Source organism: Microtus pennsylvanicus, chromosome 10, assembly GCF_037038515.1.
Source record: "Microtus pennsylvanicus isolate mMicPen1 chromosome 10, mMicPen1.hap1, whole genome shotgun sequence".
Taxonomy (NCBI): domain Eukaryota; kingdom Metazoa; phylum Chordata; class Mammalia; order Rodentia; family Cricetidae; genus Microtus; species Microtus pennsylvanicus.
The window spans coordinates 1864026-1889978 of NC_134588.1; the positions used below are offsets into that span (position 1 = coordinate 1864026).

The 25953-nt window shown below is 35.6% G+C and overlaps 1 protein-coding gene across 3 annotated transcripts in view; it reads right to left on the reverse strand.

Annotated features, from left to right (window-relative positions):
* Positions 1–649: 649 nt before the first annotated feature.
* The window catches only part of Cdh7 (cadherin 7), a 188287-nt gene continuing 162983 nt past the window's right edge, over positions 650–25953 (reverse strand). For all 3 annotated transcript variants that reach the window (XM_075987617.1, XM_075987619.1, XM_075987620.1), the window contains one exon: positions 650–4061. In XM_075987617.1, the coding sequence (XP_075843732.1) occupies positions 3568–4061 (494 nt within the window). In that variant the 3' untranslated portion in view covers positions 650–3567. The remainder of the gene's footprint in view (positions 4062–25953) is intronic.

A 25953-nucleotide genomic window follows, 5' to 3' on the forward strand; every position in this document is an offset into this window, starting at 1 on the left:
TGAATTGTTTTCCTTATACCATTTACTTACCAGCTTATTTTCAGCTTCTTCCAAGTTAACACTTGAATAGTAATGGTAACATTCTGTTGGTGTTTTCATGTCCATTTGTGAGTTATTTTACAGATGTTGCTCATTACAACTCTCCTGTTGATAAAGAACAGTTGTATGTGCCTGTTCCTTCCCAAGGCAAATATAACTGGAGTTTGTTGAGAGTTAAGGTGATTGAGAATGTTTATTAGCTGACTATCATTGTATATATCCCAACACTCTGGATCCAGCCTCACCTGCAGTTTGTCCCAGCAGAGCTTTATAACAAAGAAACAGGGAGCCAGGTTCACTGAGAAAAATACTGGTACACTGATCTACACCTGTCAACATTTTTCTTGATTTCATTCTTGATTTTTGTTTGTTGCTGACAAAAGTGTATTTTCTAGAATATGGTACATATTTTTATTATTATTTAAAATTACCCAAAATTAATAATTCAGAAATGGTACTTAGATGTATATCCTCAATATACATTGTAATAAATGAACTTCATTTAGATTTTAAAGAAGTTAAACTGTTCAAAGTAAAGACTATTTGACACATGATGAATTGTTTTCTAAAAATGAATATATTTAAATAGTTAAGAAACTGATTATCACGATAAAGTATTTTATTCTCTTTCACCACACTTATTTCCATGATTACATCTGTGTTGATGGATGTAAGTCAGTACATCTTTTATAGGCTTTATTTGATATTATCCTTATTCATAATATAGCTATAATAATGAGTTATAGCTTTATTACATAGTTCAGGATTTAGAAATCAAATTGGTCACATAATACTTTTATTTGACAGACCAGAGATTGAGAAAAACAGATTGTGATGAAGATGAGGCAACCCTATGCTATAGGATAGGACCCTGCCCCCCAAAATGAAAAGTAAACCAACAGATAAAATGTACATCAAAATCATATCAGAGGAAGTGAATTTGGAGAATGAGACACATGTTGGTTCTTGAGCTACTTCTGACTGTTTAAAGTAAAATGACATTTAACCACTAAATACTAAATATGTATTTAAATAAACTTTAGGAAACTTCTTAATTTATATAATAATTCATCTCTTCAATAAACTGGTGCAATCTCTTAGCTGTGAAGTACTATGCCAAATATAGCATATATTTTTTAGAACAAAAAGATAACTAAAAATATAATAACAAATTTACCTCATTGCTGTTAAGTTTGGAGTGTCATAAAAATTCTATTGATAATAAGTACTTTTGTCCATCTTCAATAATTTCAAAACTACCACAGAAACAAATCAATATTGTGATATATGCAAACAATTTTAAACCAGTATACAAAGTAGAACCATTACTCTTTTCTCAAGCTGGCACTAGCAGTAGATTGACAGAATTTAAGGGATAAAATCTTTCAATTTTTCAAGGTGAAAAAATCTGCATTACAATGATAATTTCCCATTGTAAAAAGCAACTATTTAGTAATATATGTAAAAATCAGAAGTTTAGACACCATTATCCCCTGCAATAACTATTTTTTTTCTCCCAGACATCAAGAAGTTTGTAGTAATTTGTTTTCTCAGCACTTGCAAATTCAGCATCTATATAATTCCAATACCACAATCTAATTTCATCGAACTAGGTAAGTATAAAATTTGTTTAAATTTTATAAAGCTTCATATATGTCTAAGAGTTATGAACAGGACATTTTACTCTGTGGTTAAATTTTATACAAATGCCAGTGAATATAGCAAGAAGTGTAGTAGCTCTCTAGTCATAGTACAGCATCTAAATAACTTATTCAACTAAAGGTCTCTTTGCATACAATCAAATTTATTGAATTACTGTTAATATGAAAATGAAGGCCTCTTTCACATACTCCATTTCTAATGATGGACTGCAAGGTACAGCATCCTACCTAACTTCTCCTCACTTAACCAACATAATATTTCAGTTCTAAATTCTGCTTATCAGAAGGAGGATTTTTATAATGCAATTCATACACAGTGTTCAACTATAGGTTTCCTTACAACTCAAAATGAATTAATTTTGAAAGAAGAAAGTAAGGAAAAAAGTAAATTCATTATTAATTGATTATATGCACAAAAACTAGTATTAATCTAGGAAAAATAAGTAGAAATATTATTATTTTTAAAAGTCACCTCATTTTGATACATCCATCTCAATCTTAAACACATATGATTACTTGAAATGTCTACCTTTCCTTTTGCACATATAAACCATAGAAAAATTACACATCATTCAGTCATTGGGGGACACAATGGGTTGAAGATCTATAGAGTCATACATTTTAAAATATATTTAAAATCTCAATCTCAATATTTTAGTCAATGTGTTACAACAAAAGAAGCTGGGAAACAGATCCTTGACAAGTCTTTGGAGCATATAGAATCATGATTTTGGAAGATAATTCCTGCATCAAAGAAAAACCTCAACTCTCTCAAAAGGCTTCTTGAAATATAAACACTTTATTCTCACAGTTTGAATACTCCAGTGGCTCAGAAGAAAACTTTGTACATCCTTGGAGCAATGTTTTTCCTTGAGATGTGAGTGGCAATGAGACTCAATTGCTGCACAGTTATTTCTCCATTTCCATGCTTTATTTCCTTCCTGTTGTACAAGCCAGCATGTGCTGATGAATTTAATCCCATGAAGCAGTAAGACGAACCTGAACAGAGTGGAGGTTAGCGCTCATAAATAAACACAACACTATGTGTCAAGTACAAAATATATTCTCCTATACAAATCAGAAGAGAAAATAAAAATTAAAGAACAGATAGCAACTACTGTTTAAAATCATACCTACATGAACAATTAAAATACACTTGAAACTTGAAGAATTATCTATCTTTTTCTTATTGGGAACACTTTTTATAATTTATTGGCAAGCAGTGATTTGTGTTGCCTTAAATAAAATTTTGTTGGCTTTTATTGAGAATTTCACTTAGGAAAGTTATAATGAGGATTTTAATATTGCTCAATGAAACAAAATATTTCTGTGCACAAACGACAATAAAATTGTTTCGAACTCTATCATAAGTCTAAAAGCTTCAGTAGGAGTAAAATTTTCCAATGTTTTGATAAGCAAGTAGTTGGAGTATTTTTTGATGGCACACCATGCTCTAATCATGTCAGAGAGTGTACCATAAATGTATGTGCACAAAAGCATTGGTTTTCTGATAAAACAGGTTATATCTGGCAAGTTAGGTGCCTTTGCAAGTATGAGAGTTGCTATCTATTCACAAATCATTGAGTACTTCTTTTTATCAAATAATAATAATAATAATAAACAACTTCAAATTTCCAGAGTTTGTGGTCAGTGAAATCCTTTTGATAATCTAGTGAAGGGTTCACCAAGGCAGAAACCTTAATTCATAAAATTGGAGACATATTTACAACTTCTTTTGTACAATGAATGAATGTTCTTGTTCACTATATGTAATACTTCCACCTTTTCCTTCTCTTTTAAACATTTTTTTTCTTTTTTTTTTTCTGCTGGGTTTTTGTTCAGTACATTATAAATTTACTGTCCAAGGCTATGAGTACAAATTCTCTTGGCCATTTCCATACATGTCAGCCAGTCGTTTAAAGCGGGGTCCCCAGTCACTTAGGTAGTCATAATTCTGATCAGAGTTTGAACTGATGGAATCTAAAGAACTGAGAGATTCAGCAATCGAGCCATTTCCTTCAAATGCATAGGTCTGCAGAGAGTCATATGGAGGAGCTCCTGGATCCACGTCAGCCTCTTTCAGTCTTTCCCAAATAAATTCTCTAAAAATGACGTTATCTGGAATGCTTTTTAAAGTCGGTCGACTCAAAAACTGAATTTCAGGAGTCACATCTCTGCGGGTTTTGCTGTCTCGTATGACGTTGAGGTTTCTCAGCGCCATCATGTCAAAGGCTTCAGTATCTTCTTCTCCCCCACCTTCATCATCATATCTGACGATGTTTTCTCTAATATCCCTTTCTTCGTCAAAAATGAGAGATTCTTTTTTTCGTCTTCTCATAGTAACGATGAGGAGGATCAGCACTGAAATGTGAGAAGGCAGAGAGAAAATGTCAGCAAGTGGAGAACTATCCCCTAGTAGGGAAATGGGCTGGTGTCCCTGTTTCACAGGAAATCAATCTACAAATGTGCTAAAACTACAAAGAACTGCCATAAAATGGAATGCTTTTAGACATCAAAATTTTTTCCACACCTGTTCACTAGTGATGTCTTTCTCTAACCTCCAAAATATTTGATAGAACAAGATAAAGGGCCAATCGGAATAAATATAATGCTTTCAAAGCTATGCCACACAAAGGGAGATTTTTTTTTGTAAAGGAAAAGAGTCATTTATAAATGTTTTCTTTGTCTAGATTAGCATATACAATGCCAGATGGTAATGGATTACAGAATATGACCAGGTTCTTTGAATAAATGCCTGGTCCTTGTTATGAAATTCAGCTCTTTAATGAAATCCAACATGCCATGCAAGATTTAAAACTTCTATAGTAAAGTAAGTTCCACTTTCAAGTGTAAAATAATGAATTTGGGCTCTGTATTACAAATAAAGACAAAAATGCAGACGCGAGGCTTTCAGCAATGGACTTAAGAAACTAGTTTAACATCACTGACTTTTCTCCTACATAAAAATACAAGCAAATGTTGAAATATACAGTTTCTCTGAAAAGAAAAAGAGAGCAATAACATAGCCTTTAGTATAACAGAGTTTAAATGCATTCTCCATTGTTAATATGAGTAAACTGATGGAGACTTCACTAACTACATTGATCCCAAGACTGAGAACAGATTACCTCTCATGGCTGCCAGACTTGAGATAAAATGGGGTAAAAGGACTGTTTTTGCATTTTGTTATGTGTGTGTGTGTGTGTGTGTGTTTAAAACACAAAAGTGTAAACAGTCTTTTTTAGTAAAGAATATTTATTTTTATTTTGTGGGTGTGGAAACTTTTCCTGAATACATTCCTGTATAACTTGTATGTGCCTGTCTTCTTTGAAGACTACATCAGGGCATTCGATTCCCTGGAATTGGAGTTACAGAATGCATTAAATGACCATGTGGGTTCTGGAAATCAAAGCCATATTCTTTGTAAGTCATCCAGTATTTTTAACCACTGAGCCATCTCTCCAGCCCCCCCCCCCAAAAAAAAGGTGAAGTGTTTTTAATTATCTGCTGAAATCCAAAATGTTTTTAGTAATTTTTACTGCTTTGGCTTGAATTTTTTGGAAGTTACAGAAGGCAGAAAATAAACACATCAATATATTATTGTTTGAGTATTATTATTTTCAACCTATTTTAAAATGTGTAAGTAGAGGGAAAAGGAGAAAGACAGGGAGAAAAAGAGAGCAAGAGAGATAGAGAGAGGGAGAGAGAGAGAGAGAAAGAATGGATGTGAGCATGCGACAGTGCACTTGTAAAAGTAAGAGGATGGTGTCAGGTGTGGATCCTCACTATTTCCTTTTTTGAGATATATTTTATTTATTTACTCCTGCATAATAAAGATTAATTAGGCTACAAACATGTAGGCACTTTCTTGTCTCCATGTTTCACATCACTATAGGAGTGTTGGGATTACAGACATGCTCTATCAGGCTTGGAATTCACACTCAAGTCCTCACATTGTGCAGAAGCATGTTACCCTCTGAGCTTGATTTCCAGCACCCAACATATTTTTTAAAGCAGATTAATGGGCAAGAGAGTGTAGCACAAGACGAGAAGACTTATCCAGCATGTGTCTGAGGTCTAACACTACAAAACATAAAGAACAAATAAGGGACTTAAACTAATTATAAAGATCTTTGCTTTTAAGAATGTCTGAAAAGAAATAGAATAGATTTCATGAGTGCACTGAAAGCTTGTGAGGATGAGAACATGAATAATCAAGTTGAGTAGAAAGGAAAGAGGAAGTGAAGCTAGGGAGTAGTGTAACATGAAAAACAAAAGCATGAGGAACTGAGAGAAAAATAGTAGCAGCTGTGTAAAAGGACAAGCCTGGAAGATTGTAAACAATATAACTATGGGAGATAGACAGGTGAAATGTATAATCCCAGTGAACAGCACTCTATCCAAAAAAATAAGACCCTGTTTTCCATGACTGACAGTGGCTCAAAAAAAAGAAGTACTTGAGGAAGACATTCCAATGTAATCTTCAGGCTTCCACACACATCTACATAAGTAAGCACACATACAAGCACATTCAAATACTCTATACTTGCACAGATACACACCCTCAATTAAAGAAAGTACCATGCATAGGTGACAATTCACAACCAGTACTATCAAACTATCAGTGCAGAGATCCAAGACCTAAAGGGAGAGCCTACTTCCTCAAGTTTCTAAGAAAATATTCTCTAATGTGTAAATTTACACCCACGTAAAAAGATAGTTCACATGACACATGATCAAAGTTTATTTTACAACTGATGGAGACAATTTCAAAAATTCACATCTGAGCAGAAGAAAAGAAAATAAGTTGACTGTAGGAGTCCAATTCCAAAGAATATATCTGCACCACTCTCAGGGGAAAATGTAAGAGAATATATCTGCACCACTCTCCGGGAAAAATGTAAGAGAGATTGCAAATATTGTAAGAGACAGAGGTCCAAAACACCTGTTAATAGAGTGGGCTTCTTAGAAACAACAGATAATATGCACCACTGAACTGTTAGCAATATGACATTCTAAATACGACAAGTATCAAGACAAATGAAGTTGATATGATATGGGAAATTCTATATGCTTCCACCTCCGATGAAGAACTATAGACAGCAGTGATGACTGTGAGAGGGAGAATCAATCGCCTCCAGGAAGGAGCTCACACATAGGTTACCAAATTCCAAGAGGTCACCTCTGAACATATGCATATGTGAGTAAGCTTACAAGACTCGGTAGGTTTTATATCCATATGTACATATGCATATAACAATAATAAAAATAATATAAATTTGGAGAGAAGAGGCAGAGGTTGGAGGGAAGATAGAAAGATTGAGAGTTCTTGTCTGAAACATTCAAAAATAAAACTATTATAAAAGAAACCTAATTATTTGAAATTTATAGATCATCTCCACTTTAGTAGTTTATGATGATTTCCTCAGAATGAAATCAAGGACAGCAACAACAAACAGCCTAATGGGAATTCTTACAGAGAAAACAAAAGGATAACATATCTATTAGAAAGCTAAGTCTGAGAAAGAAGAGTATGATGATAAGTGAACAGGAGACAGCAGGAGGACATAACAAATTGAGAACAAATGGCAATAAGAATTTCCATGAATACATAAACTTAAGTGAGCAAAAGTTAAGAAACAAGTGCTATGGAACAGATAAATTTTCTTTATATTTAAATCACTGCCTAAGTAAACAAAATATTTCAAAATTATCAGTCTTTTATAAAATTGATATTATATTTTATACAAAAGAATCATATTCTTACATTTGCTAAAAAGTACTTGTTATGTCATGTTAAAATACATTTTATTCCACTATTAATCCTGCTGTTGTAACTCAAGTTTTCAATAGATATGAAACCCTATATCAGCTATTTTGGATCAGCTTCTGGTAAGATATGAATATGGAGCTTTTCAGTATTGCTTGAAGATAAAAAAAATACTACTTCTTTTTGGAGGTTGTATGATTTAATGTTTCAATGTCTAGGGAGAGAGTTAATTTTTAGTTATCTTTAAGTTACATTATTATTCTGTAGATGCCTGTTTGTTTTCAATGAGAGAAATAAAGGAAGTAAATCTAGATGTTAAGGGAGGTTGAGAAGAACTGGGAGGAGTAGAAGTGAGGGACACTATAGCCAAGATATATTTTGTGAGAAACAAAAAGGGAAAAAAGTTTGAGCAGTTTCCAAAATTTAAGAGCAGAAAGATGGACCTTTGAGAAAATCCATTGTAGCACCATGGGAACAAATGAATAAAGTAAAGAACTATTAAAGTAAGAATGAGGCCTACAGGTAGGCCCTGTGGGTCTGGGCAAGAGTCTAGAACAACATAGGAACTAGGCCTCAGTCAGGACCTCTGTGGATCTGGGACCTCTGAGATAGTAAGCAGGAACCAGAGATCTCTGAGCGTCAAGGCATGAGTCTGGGACTTCTGATGGGTAAGCTTGAGCCAGGATCTCTGTGGGTCTGGGCATTGGTCTTGGACATCAAAGGGAATAGACAGAAACTAGAAACCTCTGTAGGTTAGGGCATGAGTCTGAGACCTCCAAGAGAGTAGGCCTGAGCCAGGTCCTCTGCAGTTCTAAGTACATATGAGTCTGAGACCTCTGAGGGAGTAGATCTGGGCCAGAGACTAACACAAAAGCCAGAAATCTTTGCAGGAGCAGAACCAGACAAGTGACATTTACAGAAAGAGGTCTGAGCCAACAACTTAGGCTAGAGCAGGCTTGAGACAGCAAACTCCAAAGGAGTACAGCAAAGCCTAGAAGAACTGAGCAACCAAAAGGGTAGCCAGAACCATGGCACTGAATGTACCACAAGGTACAACCACATGAGCCTTGGATTTACTGGTACCTAGAGAATTAATCATCAGAATCACAGACAGCCCAAACCACACCAATTAGAGGAAAAGATGAGTAGACAAGGTAATAACACAGGCAACACCACCAAAAAGAGCAACAGAACATGAGCAAAATCTAGAGATCCTACAATAGCAAGACTTATACAACCAAATACAGATGAAGCAGAATAAAATGACCTAAAAAAATAACTTAAGAAGAATGTTTGAAACTCTTAAAGAGGAAATGAGAAATTTTCTCAAAAAAATTGAAGTAAATCCCTAAAAAAAAAAAAACAAGAAAAAGCAATCAAACATATGAAAGAAATAGTCAACACTTGAAAACTGAAATAGAGACCATAAAGAAAACACAAGCCGAGGGAATTATAGAAGCAGAAATCAAGAGAAAATGATCAGAAACTGAAAATGCAAGCATAAACAGCAGAATACAAGAGATGGAAAAAAAATCTTAAGTGCTGAAGATATAATAGAGGAAATAGACTCATTTGTCAAATAAAACATTAAATTTTTAAAAGGCTTAAACCAAAATATCCAGAAAATATAGATAAGAAAAGACCATACCTAAGAATAATAGGTATAGAAGAAGAGTAGAAGTTCAACTCAAAAGCACAGAAAATATATTTAACAAAATCATAGAAGAAAACTTTTCCAACTGAAAGAAAGATATGCCTATGAAGATGCAAGAGGCTTACAGAACAACAAATAAACTTTATCCAAAAATTTCCCCTAGCCACATGGTAATCAATATATTAAACATATAGAATAAAGAAAGAATATTAAGATTTGCAAAGGAAAAAGAAAAAATAACATAAAAGGCAGACCTATCAAAATTACACCTGACTTCTCATTGGAGACAATGAAAGCCAGAAGGTCATGGTCAAGCATTATACAGACATTGAGACCAGAGATGACAGTCCAGACTATTATACCCAGCAAAACTTTCAATCTCCATAGAAGGACAAAACAAGATATTCCATGACAAAACCAGATTTAACCAATATCTAGCCACAAACCCACCACTACACAAAATACTAGAAGAAAAATTTCAACCCAAGGAAGTTGGCTATATCAACAGAAGCACAGACAATTGATATTCTCATAGCAGCACATCTCGAAGAAGGGAAAAACTCACAAATTAACATCACCAACAATGAAAACTAAATTAACAGGAAATAGCAATCACTGGTCATTAATCTTAATATAAATGGACTCAATTCACCTATAAAAAGACACAGGCAAACATATTGGATACAAAAACAGAATCCATCCTTTTTCTGCATACAAGAAACACACCTGAATCTTAAAGACAGACATCATTTCAGAGGAAAGGGTTGGGAATAAATTTTCCAATCAAATGGACCTAAGAAACAAGCTGGTGTAGATATCTTAGTATCTAACAAAATAGACTTCAAACTAAAATCAATCAAAAGAGACAAAGAAGGACATTTCATATTAGTCACAGGAAAAATCCATCAAGAGGAAATCTCAGTTTTGAACATCTATGCCCCAGGGCACCCTCATATGTAAAACAAAGACTTCTAAAGCTTAAATCATACATTAAACTCCACACAGTAGTGGACTTCAACGCTCCACTCTCACCACTGGACAGATCAGTTAGACAAAAAAAAAAAATTAACAAAGAAATAAGGGAACTAACAGAGGTTATGACTCAAATGGACTTAACGTATATCTATAGAATAGTCCATCCAAATATAAAAGAATATACCTTCTTCTCATAACCTCATGGAACCTTCTCAAAAATTCACCACATACTTGGCAATAAAACAAACCCTAATGGATACAAAAAATGGAATAACCTCATAGATCTTACCGGGTCACCATGGCTTAAAACTAGTGTGTAGCCATTTCTCAGAAAATTAGGAAACAGCATGCCTCAAGACCCAGCAATATAACTTTTGGGTATATATCAAAAGGATATGTTCATAGCAGCATTTTTTGTCATAGGCAGAACCTGGAAACAACATAAATGCCCCTTGATTGAAGAATGGATAAGGAAAATGTGATACATTGACACAATAAAGTACTACACAGCAGAAAAAAAAATAATGACATCTTGAATTTTGCAGGACAAAGGATGAATCTGGAAAACATCTTTTGAGTGAAGTAACCCATACCCAGAAAGACAATTATCATATTACTCACACATAAGTGGTTTATAAACAGAAAAGCAAATAAAAGCAGTCTACAAATCACAATCCAGACAACCTATACAAAAATGAGGACCCTAAGAGAGACATACATAGATTTAATTGACATGGAAAGCAGAAAAAGACAAGATCTCCTGAAAGCATGGGAACCTTGGGGAGGGTTGAATAGGAGGGGAGAGGCATGGAGGGGAGCAGAGAAAAATGTAGGGCTAAACAAATTCAATAATTTTTTTTTTAAAAAAGAGATTGAGGTCTAATTCCTTATGTAAGGTAAAAAAGAAACAAAGCTGACTTAGAAAAACAATAAAATTAGAAACTAGGTGAAGATAAGACCAGGCTGTAGGAATGTGTTTCAAGATTTGATAGTTCTATTGGGATTTCTCATTTCAGCTATTCAGTAGGAGTTGGAGTATATATACTGAGAGCTGATGTAAAATTATACTAATTAGGATTTTGCAAAAACCATGAAAAACACATCATTGTTATCATGCCTCAAGACATATAAAGGTTTAATTACAACTAAAATTCATCTTTCTTTAGTGAAAATGAGTATCCCAAGACACTTTTTATTTAAATGTGATCATTACAATGATTTTATTTGAATCTAAATTAAGACAGAGCAAAACTGTTCAAACTATAATGAATACTTTATACACAAGTACAATTTGTGTGCTATATTTTGTACCAAAATATATTATTGACATTAATATATGTAATATCAAGTGTGTTTTTCCAAGGTCAGAAGTAACTGGAGTATACCATATATATTAAACATCCTGAATTAAGTCATGATCTAGAAACTCACCTCATGAAACAGATAACATTCATGCTTTTATTGTGGTAGCTACTAAGCTAGAGATATTTAATCACTTCCCAGCAGCATCTTGGTATTTCATGTTAGAAGTTATATTTTGATGAACAGATTTTCAAGACTATTTAGAGGAAGCTTGTTTCCTCCCTTCTGCTGCTTCTGATGGGTTTCTGAGTCTAATCTGTATTTGCCTTTTGACTTTGTGCCTACTTCCCTAATCTTTTGTTTGTTCTAAGAAAAGGGGCATATCCTATAGTCATATTGATGACTACCTTAAATGTCACCAAAGAGTTAGAACCTTCATCCAGCAATTGATGGAAACAGAAGCAGAGATCCACAGTGGAGCTTCCAAAGTCCAGCTAAAAAGTGGGAGGAGTGAGAACATGTGCAAAGAGATAAAGACCATGATGGGGACACCCACAGAAACAGTTTGCCTGAGCTCATGGAAGCCCACCACTTCCAAACTAGTCCCTCTGAATGTGGGTGATAGTTGTATAACAGGGGAAGACTGATGAGCAACTGACAGTGGCACCAGGATTTATCCCTACTGCTTGAACTGGCTTTCTGGAATCCTTTCTTTTTGGATGGATACCTTGCTTGGTTTAGACATAGTAGGGACAGTCTTTGTTCTTCCTCAAAGCAATGTGTCTTATTCTCTCTTAGGAATGGGTGGGGTGGAGTGGGGAATGGGAAGAGGGGAGGGAGTGGGAACTGGAATGGTATGTAAAATGAAAAAAAGATAGTTTTATTTAAAAAAAAATAAAATAAGAGGCAGGCAGATCTCTGTGTGTTTGAGGCCAAGATATTTCCAGTACTCCAAGGTTACAGAGAAACCCTGTCTTAAATACTCCCCCACAAAAAATAAATAAAGTAAAATAAATTAAAAAAAAAGAAAAGGGGCGTTAATAACAATAGTTGCCTTGAAAACAGTTTATGAGCATTAAATCACATAATGTTTTAAAAAGGCAAAGTACTTGGGTCAATGCCAAGGTCATTGCATTAGCTTATGAAAACAAACCATTTCTCCTTTCTCTTTTCTGTTTCCTTTAAGTAGGAACATATTTGCTCTCATAAAATAGCAACTGAGATACTGTACATTTTCTCAGGTGTTAATGATAGTTAAGTATTATAGATCATGAGAAATAGTACAGTTTTTACATGTCTTCTGCTTTCATCCACATTCTCAATGACTTAGTAAACATTTTTGCACATTAGTAAAATTCTGACTCTGCTTAAAAGACCTAGACCAAGAAAACATTTTCCAGTTGCCCAGATTCATAAGCAGCCTCAGCAAAAGAAGGCTAAAACTAGTTTATATTTCTAAGGTTGTAGAAGCATAATGAAATGATAAATGACAGCTGGATGTCAAGCTGCCCACTTTAGAAATGTTGGAATTTTAGCTAGAATGATGAGTTTCTATAAGCAGCCTCTTATGCCAAGGCTTATGGAGTATGACACTCTGTGTGAAGAGCAAAGAGCAGGAAGGGAGACTACATCACTTCAAACACTTGAAATTATGGTCCAAGTACAGAAACAAATAGAACCTAGTAGAGTAAACATAGCAGAAGATTCAGTAAGAATATATAGGTATTCTTGGGCAAAGTAAGGTAATCTAACTGTAATATTCCCAAAATATTCATGCAATTGTCAATGATGAGAAATACTTTAAATAAAATCAGGTATTTTTTTCTGAATTTCTGAAAGATCTACTTCATTAATGACTTAATATATCAGTTGTACATAGTTTTTTCTTTAAAATGTTTTTATTCATAAAAAAACTTCATTTGATAAAATAGGAATTTAACTATTATAATACATAGAACACAACTGGTACTGCTCTTAGTTATAGGCATAATTTTTCTTTTTAAAAATACTAGAATTCTTTCAATATATCAGCTAAACTTTTCTACATGAGGAAAAATTAAAGTGGTTGTTTGACTTCCATATGATCAAATCTGAAGTCGAATGTTGTGATTTCATTCATGATGTACTCAGTTTTAATATAAGAAACCTCATATTCTGAGTTTGGGGGTATTTCTTTTATTTAGAGTATTGAGGTGTAAATATGATTCCAACAGAGAGGTGAGGGCAAGCAAAAGAAAAAAAAATACTCAAAGATTGAAAAAATATAAATAGAGGTGGAGACTGACATGTCTCTATTTCCACATCATAAAATTTAAGCTTGAGGAAGAAAAGCTGATAAGTTACTGGCAAGATAACTTACCTTGCTTTTTTATCAAGAAGCAGCAACTGACCAGGTAGTGGTGCTTTAATCTCAGCACTCAGGAGGCAGAGGAGGTGAATTTCTATGAGTTTGAGTCCAATCTGGTCTACAAGAGCTACAGAGAAGTAACTGGAGTATGGAGAGATAGCTTCATGTTTCAGCATAATTGCTGCTCTTCTGGTGCTCCTATGTTCAATTCTGAGAACCCAAATGACGTCTCACAACCACAATTTCAGGGGATCTAGTATGTGGAGTGTCATATCAATCTGTTGATTTCATTGGTTAATTAACAAAGAAACTGCTTGGCCTGATAGGTTAGAACATAGGTGGGTGGAGTAAATAGAACAGAATGCTAGGAAGAAGAGGAAGGCAGACACCATGCCTCTCCTCTCTGGGTCAGAGGCCATGAAGCTCCAGCTTCATCGGTAATCTTTCCCGGTATGACACCACTTCGTGGTGCTACACAGATTACTAAATATGGGTTAAGCAAGATATAAAGGTTAGCCAAGAAGAGGCTAGATATAATGGGCCAGGCAGTGTTTAAATGAATACAATTTGTGTGTTGTTATTTCGGGGCATAAGCTAGCCAGGTGGCTGGGAGCCGAGTGGCAGGAACTCAGCCCACAGCTCCTTCTACAGATCTGATGCACTTTCCTAACCTCTGTATGCACATATTCATGTAGACAAAACAGCCACATGCATAAAATAAAAATAATCATATATTTTAAAATGTATTTAAAATAAAAAGTAACGTGAAAGCAGATGCACTAAACCTGATAGAAGAGAAAGTGTGAAATGACCTAAAATTCACTGGTACAGGCAATGCATTTCTGAACAGAACACCAATAAGACAAGACAGGCATTAAGATAAACAATTGATAAATGGAATATCATGAAACTGAAAAGCTTATATAAAGTAAATGACAGCATCAATTGGACAAAGAAACAGTTTACAGAATTGGAAATGATTCTTATCAACTCCACATATGATAGAGCACTAATATACAAATATAAAAAGAACTTGGAAACTAGATATTAAAAAAACAAATAATCCAATGAAAAATAGGGTAGAGATCTAAACACAGAATTCTCAATAGAAGAATATCAAAAGTTTGAAAGACACTTCAAGAAATGCTCAACATCCTCAGCCTTTAGGGAGATTAAAATCAAAACTAGTTTTCGATTCCATCTTATATGTGTCATAACAGTTAAGATCAATAAAATAAGACATAGCTCATGCGGGTGAAGATGTGGAGCAAGAGAAACAATTTTCTATTCCTGGTGGGAGTGAAATCTTCTACAAACCCTATGGAAATGAATATAGTATCTTCTCTAAAAGTATAAAATGTATCTATTTCAAGGCCTTATTATACCATTCTTGGGTTTATACCCAAACATATTCCATCCAACCACAAAGACACTTGCTCAACAATGTTAATTGCAGCTTTATTTATAAAAGCAAGAAATTAGAAAAAAACAAAAAAGATCATAAAGAAAATGTGTTGCATTTACACAATAGAGTATTATTCCACTTTATAAAAAATGAACACCATGAAATTTGCAGGCAAATGAATGGAACTAGAAAATAAATTATACTGAGTGAGGTGACACAGACTCAGAAAGACAAATTTGTTATGCAGTCACATAAAAGGAGATGTTAATCACTGAGTTAATAAAAAAACACAATCTATAGGCCCAGGGAGGTTAGGCAAAGAGAGGATGGTTAGGGGGATACAGAATCTCCCTGAGTGAGGGAAATAGAATAGATTTTACAAGCAGAATAGAGGCAAGTGAAAATGGGGAGGGTGACATAAGGGATGGTGGAGTTAAGGAACAGAGTGTAGGATGATACCCAACATTGGGGGAAGGCATTTGAGGGTGTTGTGTTGAAACCACATGCAGTGGGAAACTACTACAAAATATTTTAGTACTTTTAAGAGATCCTGACTGGGAGAAGTGGCCCTCTGACTCTTTTGCCTGCTCTTGGGACTCTTTCGATTGTTGGGTCGCCATGTTCAACTTTGATGTGATAATTTTTGCTTTGTCTTATGATGTATTATGTTGTTACATTTTGTTATTTCTTAGATGTAGGGTTAAGCCAGCCCCTTAGGGGTGGGTTTGCCTTGGGTGAATGTTGACTGATAAATCAGGCGTGCAGAGCCTGCGCGGCCCCTTTTCCTGCTTCCTGTGCTATGCGGAACCCTCGGTTCTGTAAGTTTATTTAATCATTAAAGCTTTCTTTACTATCTGCTGGCATTTATTTACGCCGCTACATTTGGCGCTCCGTGAGGCTTTGCGGATACCTGCCCCACATTGGAGACTCCTGGGGGCGACCACACCCAGCGGCACCCCCCCCAGAGGTCTCCCTGGGCACGCAGACTGTACCCTTTCAGCACTGCGCCTTGCCAGTCCAACTAAGGCTGCGGAAGCAGCTGAAATTCTGAGTGACTCAATTTTTCCTAGAGCCTGCTAGAAAGTCAAACGGGATGGGAGAATTAGCACTCCCCGGCAATTTGGAATCTGCCAAGTCTGTGCTCCCCACCCTGCCCAACAGTAGTACAAGCACCTCTGTAACACCATGATCAGTCTCTGTTCCCCTCCCACCTCCGCCGGCATTTGGGTCACCTGACGGCAACCCTGCGAGCCGGCTCAAGCACGCAGGCGTCCCTTTGATTTGTTTGCTTTGGTGGCTTTCTCTCTGTTCCCTTTCTGGCCCAATTGCTATTTGTCACCCTGGTGTCTGCTCCAATTTTTGTTTTTGAGTCATTTATTTCAGACTTAGTCCACGTGGACTCAAGTGGACTCTTTTGCCACCACTGGCAGGAACCGGTCATTGCAGGTAAAATAATTTTTTTCTTTTATAAATAAAATGTCTGAGAATGTGACTGTTTTAAATTTTAACAGCCTATTTGAGTGTACCATGTGAGAGATTTTACAAGAGGTGTCTATCAAATCACATCTATGGATATTTCTGGGATTCTTAGTTTTCCTTGGCACTATATGGTTTGACAATAGAAATATGATAAAGTCTCCTAAGGAAGAGGTTGAACGTTTAAAAACTATTGAGAATGACAACAATCTTCTCAAGAATCAGTTTGAAGTTCTCCAGGAAGAGAACATATTTTTGTTTAACGTGACTCGATTAACTGAGCAAAATTTAGAAAAGGTACAGGCTGATGTTAAGGAGAAATTCATTACTATGGAAGAAGGAACAGCTGATTTGGATCCTAAGTCCCAGCAGTCCCTTTCTGAAGGAACTGAAACATTAACTGAGAGAATCAAAACTGCTGAATGTGACAATCATTATGTCTAAAGCTTATGACAGATTGACGGAAAGATTGTCAATACAAGAAGGCACGGTTTATGCAATAAAAATTATGTCCAAAGATGACAAGTTATCTCTAATGGACAAACTTCATACTTTAGAATCCTCAATAAAGGCATTAGAACATAATTCTGGATAGGAGATTCAGACATTGCAGGAGGCAATGGTGAATAGAATTGAAAAGATTGAGGAATTTCTAAATTCTGATGAAGAAGAGCAAAGGGTAGAAAGGCAAATTTTAACTACATCTGTGGGTAAATCCCTCTGGGACAATTTCCACAAAGTTCTACCTACAGCTCTACCTGCCTTTCCAGTAATAACAACAGAGAAGGTGATTGGTTCCAGAAACCCTATGGTTATCAAGGAAGATACATGGGAGCCTGTCCGTATGAAAGATCTCAAAGAAAGTAAACAGGCTGTCATGACTTTTGGGATGGATGCCTCTTTTGTTAAAGAGATGCTAAAATCTTGGGCCACAACATGCAGAGCAACCCTCTCAGACTGGCTCCAGCTGACCGACATGGTTCTTGAGAGTGGACGGCAATTGAAATGGAAATGCTTATTCAGGCAAGAGGCTACACTTTTAGAACAGCAGGAAAAGGCAAGGGAATTGACATTTCCCTAGATAAAATTCTAGGTGAAGGGCTCTTTTCCGACCCTCAGGAACGAGCTAATTGGGATGAAAACACACTCTCCATGTGTACTAGAGCAGCCTTAAGGGCTTGGGACAGGGTACAAGACCCAAGACAGAGAATGGAATCATTTGTCAGAGTTAAACAGGGTCAGAGAGAAACCTTTAGTGACTTTTTACAAAGACTAACTAAGGCTGTACAAATAGGGATATCTGACCCAGAAGCAAGATGTATAATGATTGAGTCTTTGGCTTATGAAAATGCAAATGTGGAATGCAAAAGGATTTTGGGGCCTTTAAAGCTCAGATCAGTGCTATTGGACGAATGGGTCTTGCATACACTGAATGTTGACATGTTTGATTATGGCACTGTAGCATGGGTAGAAGAAGCAATTTCCAATGGTAAAAGGAGACACCAGAATACCAAATGTGGTGTATTGTGGCAAAATGGGTCATATAAAAAGGAATTGTAAAAAACGGATTTTCAGAAATAATAATATTGCATCTTCTAGAAATAACAGAAATAGAAGGATTCAGCCCTCAGGTTTATGTAGAAGATGTGGAAAAGGCAGACACTGGACGAATGAATGCAGGTCTACAAGAGATGGACAAGGCAACCTGATACAGATGGGAAACGTGAGAGGGGGGCCTCACAGGCCCCCATGGCAAACATGGTTCAGTCATTTCCAGTTTCTGCAGAGAACGTGCCCTGTGAGAACAATTAGGAAGCCACATGCCTACTGTTACAAGCAATAATGATCAGAAAGATGAGTTACATGTGTTTTGGCAAATTTCTATAAATGATCAAAGACCTAAGCTGAGAGCGTGTGTAAATGGAATTTTTATTAATGGCCTGCTGGACACAGGTGCCGATGTAAGTATCATTACCCCAGAATCTTGGCATCCATATTGGCATCTTCAGAATGTAAATGTTCAACTCCTGAAAATTGGAACCCTATCTCGAGTAAGGCAGAGCACAAGATGGGTTGAATGTATAGGGCCAGAGGGACAAATAGGAAAATTAAGGCCATATGTAGCCAATATTGTAATGAATTTATGGGGTCATGACCTATTACAACAATGGAATACCCAAATTAACATTCCTGCTACTTCTAGAGCCCATATTTATGAAAATAATATTAAAAGTTATTACAAACAGAGAAAACTGGCCATGAGGGCTGTTCAAAAACAAGCAATTGATGTTCCTTCAAAGATACAAACAGCCTTGCCTCTAAAATGGTTGACTGAGAAACCAATATGGACAAAGCAAAGGCCTTTAGCTGAGGAAAAGTTACAGGTTTTAGAACAACAGGTACAAGAGCAATTAGATGCTCGACTTATAGAAGAATCTACTAGCCCTTGGAATTCTCCTGTATTTGTGGTTAAGAAAAAAATCAGGTAAATGGAGAATGGTGACAGATCTCAGGGCTATAAACAAGGTTATTCAACCTATGGGCCCTCTAAATCTGGAATCCCTTTGCGTTCTTTATTACCAAAAGAATAGCCTCTCATTGTTATTGATTTAAAGGATTGTTTTTTCACTATACCTTTACAAAAAGAAGATAGAGAAAAATTTGCCTTCACATTGCCTGCTTATGATAATTCTCAATCTTTGAGGAGGTACCACTGGGCTGTCCTCCCCCAGGGTATGTGAAATAGCTCCTCCCTGTGCCAATATTTTGTGAATCAACCATTAAAAATAATCTGCAATAAATTTCCCAAATCGATAGTGTAACATTACATGGACGACATTTTGTTATCCCATTCAAACACGGATTCCTTGAACAGACTATTTGAAGAAATAAAGATACTTTTACCTAAATGGGAATTGCAAATTGCTCCTGAAAAGATTCAGAGGTGAGATTCTGTTAATTATTTAGATTATAAAACAGGTTTGCTAAAAATTAAGAAATAAAAGGCAAATATTAGTAGAGATGGCCTACGGAAACTTAATAACTTTCAAAGATTGTTAGGAGACATTTCCAGTCTACGACCAGCTATTGGGATAACACCTGATCTAATAATTCATTTGACAAAAACCTTGGATGGTGATAAAGATTTAAACAGTCCGAGAGAATTAACAGCTGAAGCAGAAAAGGAACTGACAATGATTGAGGAAAAATTACAACAGGCACATGTGGACAGGGTAAATCCAGAGCTTGATTGTATTCTCATCATACTACCATCAAAAATTTCTCCTACAGGAATTTTGATGCAGAGAGATGATATTATTTTTGGAATGGATCTTTTTACCACATAAACCAAGTACGAAGCTGAAAACTTATGTGGAAAAAGTCTCTGAGTTAATTATAAAAGGCAAGCTGAGACTTCGTCAACTAGCAGGCATAGACCCAGCAGAAATCCTAGTGCCTTTCACTGTTGATGAACTAAAGAAATTATGGGAAGACAATGAACTGTGGCAAAGAGCTTGTGCTAAGTTTTGCGAAGACATTAATAACAACTATCCAAAAAGCAAGAGGCTTAACTTCATAAAGAGAACTTCTTGGATCCTTCCTCGAATCATCCGTGGTGCTCCAATAACTGGAGCACGTACATTCTATACTGATGCCAATAAATCAGGGAAGGCAGGTTATAAATCAGAAGACTTGGTAAGGTGGAACAAAGTCCTCATTATTCTTTCCAGAAGGCAGAATTATATGCCATTCTTATGGTACAAAGAGATTTTAAAGAACCTATTAATATAGTTACAGATTCACAATATGCTGAAAGAGTTATTTTAAATATTGAAACTGCTGAATTTATACCTGATGATACAGAACTAACCTCATTGTTTCTCCAGGTTCAAGATTTGATCAGGAACAGGCCTTGCCCTATGTACATAGCTCACATCTGATCCCATACGGGTCTGCCAGGTCCTCTAGCACAAGGTAATGCAGAAATTGATCAATTATTGATTGGTAGTGTGCTACAATCCTCTGAATTTCATAAAAAAACATCATGTTAATAGCAAAGGTTTGAAGAAAACATTTTCTATTACATGGCAACTAGCTAAGGAGATTGTAAAGAAATGCCCTACTTTCTATAACCAAATGCCACTGCCATCAGCGGCTAATTCGAAGGGCACCCATAGGAATGAAATTTGGCAGATGGATGTGTTCCACTTTGCAGAATTTGGCAAATTGATGTATGTTCATCACACCTTTGACACTAATTCAGGCTTTGAGTGGGCAACTGCTTTAAGTTCAGTAAAAGCTGATTCAGTAATCACTCATTTATTTGAAGTCATGGCTATCATGGGTATACCCACACAAATAAAGATGGATAATAGTCCTGCTTATGTCTCTAGGAAAATGAAACGGTTTTTTGATTATTACAATATCAAGCATGTTATAGGTATACCATACAATCCAACAGGTCAAGCAGTCATAGAAATATCAAATCGAACTATAAAGGATATGTTGAACAAACAGAAAGGGGTGGAAAACACCCCCAGAAATAGGTTACATAATGCTTTGTTAACCTTGAATTTTCTCAACTCTAATGAGGAGGGAACGACGGCTGCAGAAAGACATTGGATAATGGAAAAGTCTACTGAACTAAATCAACCAGTTTATTTCAAGGATGTGCTGACCTCACAACAGAAGCCAGGAGATGTGTACGCTTGGGAAGGGGTTTGCTCTTATCTCCACAGGTGAGAAAAATTATGGATACCGTCAAAATTAATAAAGGTTCAGTTTCAAGAAGAGAAGTCACTTGGAAAAGATAAATAACATTTCATTCACAAGGATGGCGAGCATACTGATGGTAAGGATGACAGATAGGTTAGAGGCAGGGTTCTTTTCTTATCTCCACAGGAAAATACTCATCTTCAAAGAATTTAAGGGACCCTGAATATTTAATTACTGATGGATGGAAAATAGTTACAACCCACTAAGGATCAACAGTAAAATTCTATACATTCTGTAAGTATTGATTTTTATATATATTTATATGTTTTATTGAACACTTCTTTATAAATGTGTAGAGCTGGTTTTGTAGTTGGACTGTGGCTCAGTCCCTCTTCAATTCCAAGCCTGTTGATAAGCGATATTTCAGAGTTTCTGTCTCAGGTCAGGAGCCATGAAATGGGACAGAATAAGAATAATTTTATACTTGATAAACTTTCTTTGCCTTTCCTCATATCTGTGTCTTTCTTTATATGTCAGTATATGTCCTTGTTGTTAATGTTTAAATTTCCCATAACAAGCAACTAATTTTCCTACAGTAATCTTTGCAGTTTCCAGGATGAAGATGGGGCCCCACAACATCAACTCAATCTGGTTATTATGATGTCATGAGTATTTTTTACACGCTAGTATTAGACCTGTTTTTTGCTACCAACTGCATGAGACAATTTTAAATGATGCACATTTTTGACAACACTCTGGCCGGACCTTCTCAAAACGCTCAGAGACTAGTTATAATTTTCTTATGCCAAAGGTTAATTTGGGAATTTTACCATCATTTGCTTTCACAGGGGCCTCTAAGAAGAATGTTACCCCCATGTCAGCTAGAAGCAATCTAAGAGGATGACGTCCCCTCTCCCATCAGAGTTTGCCCACAGGGTTAGGGACATCTTTTAGTCCTTGATTTATGGTTGAGGGGATGGGGAGATATTGTATGGAATTAGGGGTGTATTCAAAAAAGAAAGGGGGGGATTAACTGGTTTGATGGGATGATTGATATTTGTGACTTACTGCTTTTAGAAAATAATATTGGTACTGTTTCTTGTATATTGATATATTGAATATTGAATGTGAGTGTTCCTACCTCTGTTTTTGTATAAGAGTATGCTTATATTGTATTAATACATCTACCATATCACAATGTACATTTCTACCTCTGATAATATTTATGTAATAACATTGATTACATTTGATATGTAATGACATTGTTACAGGTGAAGATCATTGTCTTCTTATATTGCACAATTTTTATTCTCATAGTTTTCAAATTAGATAGGTATTGAGAATTATATGTTTGTAGTATTTATTTTTTGGTTAATCAGGTCTTTTAGATACATAGAGATTATATTTAGTATCGATAGTATAATCTTCAGCCTCTTTGAAGAGCTGTAGAAAATGGCCTTTAATCTAACTTAGAATTCTGTGCCAATGAGACACAATTACTCCTGGCAATGCCACTCTACTCCCGAGAGAACATTGAACACCTAAGATACTCCACTGGGAGCTTGTCTTCTTGGCAGAACTGTCCTTTGGGTTAAGAAAAGCCCATACCTCAACTACTGACTAAGATATGAAACAGGATTGTCTTATCTTGCCAAGACAGGGTAGGATCATTCTAAGAAAGTTCCTTGCATTTGATAATGGTACGTCAGTTATGTTAGGCCTTAGCCAAAGTTGGTTGACTCAACATTGCAAACGAGACTTTGGGTGATTGTCCAGGTAGTCAGTTGTCTCTGTCATTTGTTGCATATTTTGGATATCTCTCATTTGTTAAGTAATATTTATTCCCTTCTCAGATCTTTGACGGAGTTGAAGATTATTTAATTGTAGTTACTCTCTACATTATTTAGACTCCTTGAGATAGAATGTCTAGCAAAACTTTTGTTCTCAATATTGTTTGTTATATTTATCATTTGTTATTTTTGTTTATAGTTGTATTTGGTTTAGTTCTGTCTTATTTACACAAAAGGGGGAGATGTAGGGTTAAGCCAGCCCCTTAGGGGCGGGTTTGCCTCGGGCGAATGTTGACTGATAAATCGGGTGTGCAGAGCCTGTGCAGCCCCCTTTCCTTCTTCCTGTTCTACGTGGGAACCTCGGTTCTGTAAGTTTATTTAATCATTAAAGCTGTATATATTCTTTACTATCTGCCTGCATTTATTTATGCCACTATACTTAGAAGCCTGTTCTTTTTGTTTTATCTATTGCTTGTTTGTTTCTGTTCATTTTTTCATTTTATATCACAACCAAATTTTCTCCTCTCTCCCCTGTTCCAAATTTCTCACCCAATCCTCACCCCAATCCAGTTCATTTCCACTGTTTCTCTGCAGCTGCATGTCAGTATCCCTTGGATTTCAGCAAGCCATGGTATATCAAGATGCATCAAAACTAGGCATCTCCTCTTCTATTAAGGCTGGATGAGTCAACCAGTTGGAGTAATGGGTCCCAAAGTAGGCAACATAGTTAGAGACAGTCCATGCTCCTACTCATAGGAGTCCAACAAGAAGATCAAACTACACAAATGTCATATATAGGTGGAGTGCCTATGTCAGTCCCATGCAGTATCTGTGAGTCCCTGTGAGCCCAGGTTAGTTGATTCTGTAAGATTCCTTGTGGTATCTTTGACACCACTGGATTCTACAATCCTTCCTACCCTTCTTCCATAGTATTCCTTGAGTTCTACCTAATGTTTGGCATTGAATCTCTGTATCTGTTCCTATAATGAAATGGGTAATGCCTCAGTGATGCATTGATGAGTACAGCAGAATATCATTAAGAATCATTGCATTGGTCTTTTTTGTCATTCCTGTTTTGACATTGCCTGTTTATATGGAGACAACCATGGAGACAACACACCCCACACAAATACACACACACTGCAGATATCCAACTCCCCCTACACAAGTACACACCACAAGACCCAAAATACACATATGCACACACAGTCACAACACACAAACCAAAACATGACTTCACACACATGCACACACCACAAATCCCTCACACCACACAGTCAAGATACTCACATACACACACACACACACACACACATATCACAGAAAGAGAGAGAACCAAAGAATAGATAGTAATAATCTATTTCTGCCTGTCCCACACTGCCTCTCTCTGATTTTTCAAGTCAGGGTTTCTCTGTATATCCCTGAGAGAGTACAGTCTGCTGTAACTTGTTCTGGAAACCATAGTATAATGAATTGTGTGTGTGTGTGTGTGTCTATTAAATTGTCAAAGTTTAAAGTGTTCTACACATTGTCTACCTCTAATCTTCCCTTCCCATGATTTGGTTGTCTCAAAGTAAAGACATTGTCTGTAGTAGAATGATGGTTTTATAACTTATGTTGTTATTCTACTTTTATAAAGTAAAAGTAAATATTCAATTTTGCTCATTATTATTTTCACAAGTCAAGTAGATCAATATACATTTATTCATAATGTCACCATTTTTTTTATATTTACTCTTAGTCCATATAGTCTAATCACTTTTTAACTGTGAATTATCAGTTATTTCTTAGAAATTTCTGGAAGTTTCTGACTCCTGTTTATAGATATTTAGAAAGAGTAGTATGATTGTTTTTTCTAGATTTATTCATATAGTTGGGATTATTGAAGACAAAATTTCTATTTTATGAGACTACACTGTATTAGCAACTGAGTCTTATTTAACTTTGTTAATAGAGTGAGAACTATCGTTTCATCAATTACACTTAAAGACATATAGAATGTTCACTATGGGTAGGCATTTGGTTCTGTGCATGAATTATCTCATTAAACTCTCAAATCTTTACAAGACTAGTCATGGGAGTTCACCTTTGAGATTATGAAGCTACTCTGAAGAGAAACTAGCATTCCCCTTGTGAACACCTAATGAACAACATAGGCAAAGAGTAGTATACAGGTACATGCTTCCCTAAATCTATCTGAAACAGCAGGTCATGCTGACTTCCACACCTAATGCTGCTTCTATAAACATAAGTTGTAAATTTATTTCCTAATTCCAGTAAATCACAAGGAAACACATGACACACCAATAAGTGCAAATTTAAGTGCTTGTCATTCTTGTAGAAACATACACTGTGAATTAAAATGTTGCTTTTGAATAAACTCTTTTATTATCCAATGACCATATTAGATAGCCTCCAATATTAAAAATCATGCTGTACAAACTCCTATGCAAATATAAGCAAATGTAGTTCAGTCAATAATAAGTTAATATTAAGAAAGTAGAATTAAATATAATAATAATCCTCAAGAAAGTATAATACTTGTATTGCCAGAACTTCATTATTGTAAATACCAAAATAAACACTCACTGAACATATTTCTTGATAAATCTGTCCAGTATGTCATTTCTCAAATAAGCATACTATCAAAACAACAGTGAAAATACTCCTTCTAGTCTATTATAATGCTCATGTAAGTATTTCTCACACAAAGAAACAGGATGAGGTAAATTTCAAAGTAAACTAATAAAATCACCATAGTAGTTAATTTTTCCTGGGTTTTATGTTAAAAATGAATTTCATATTCTTTTATTATATT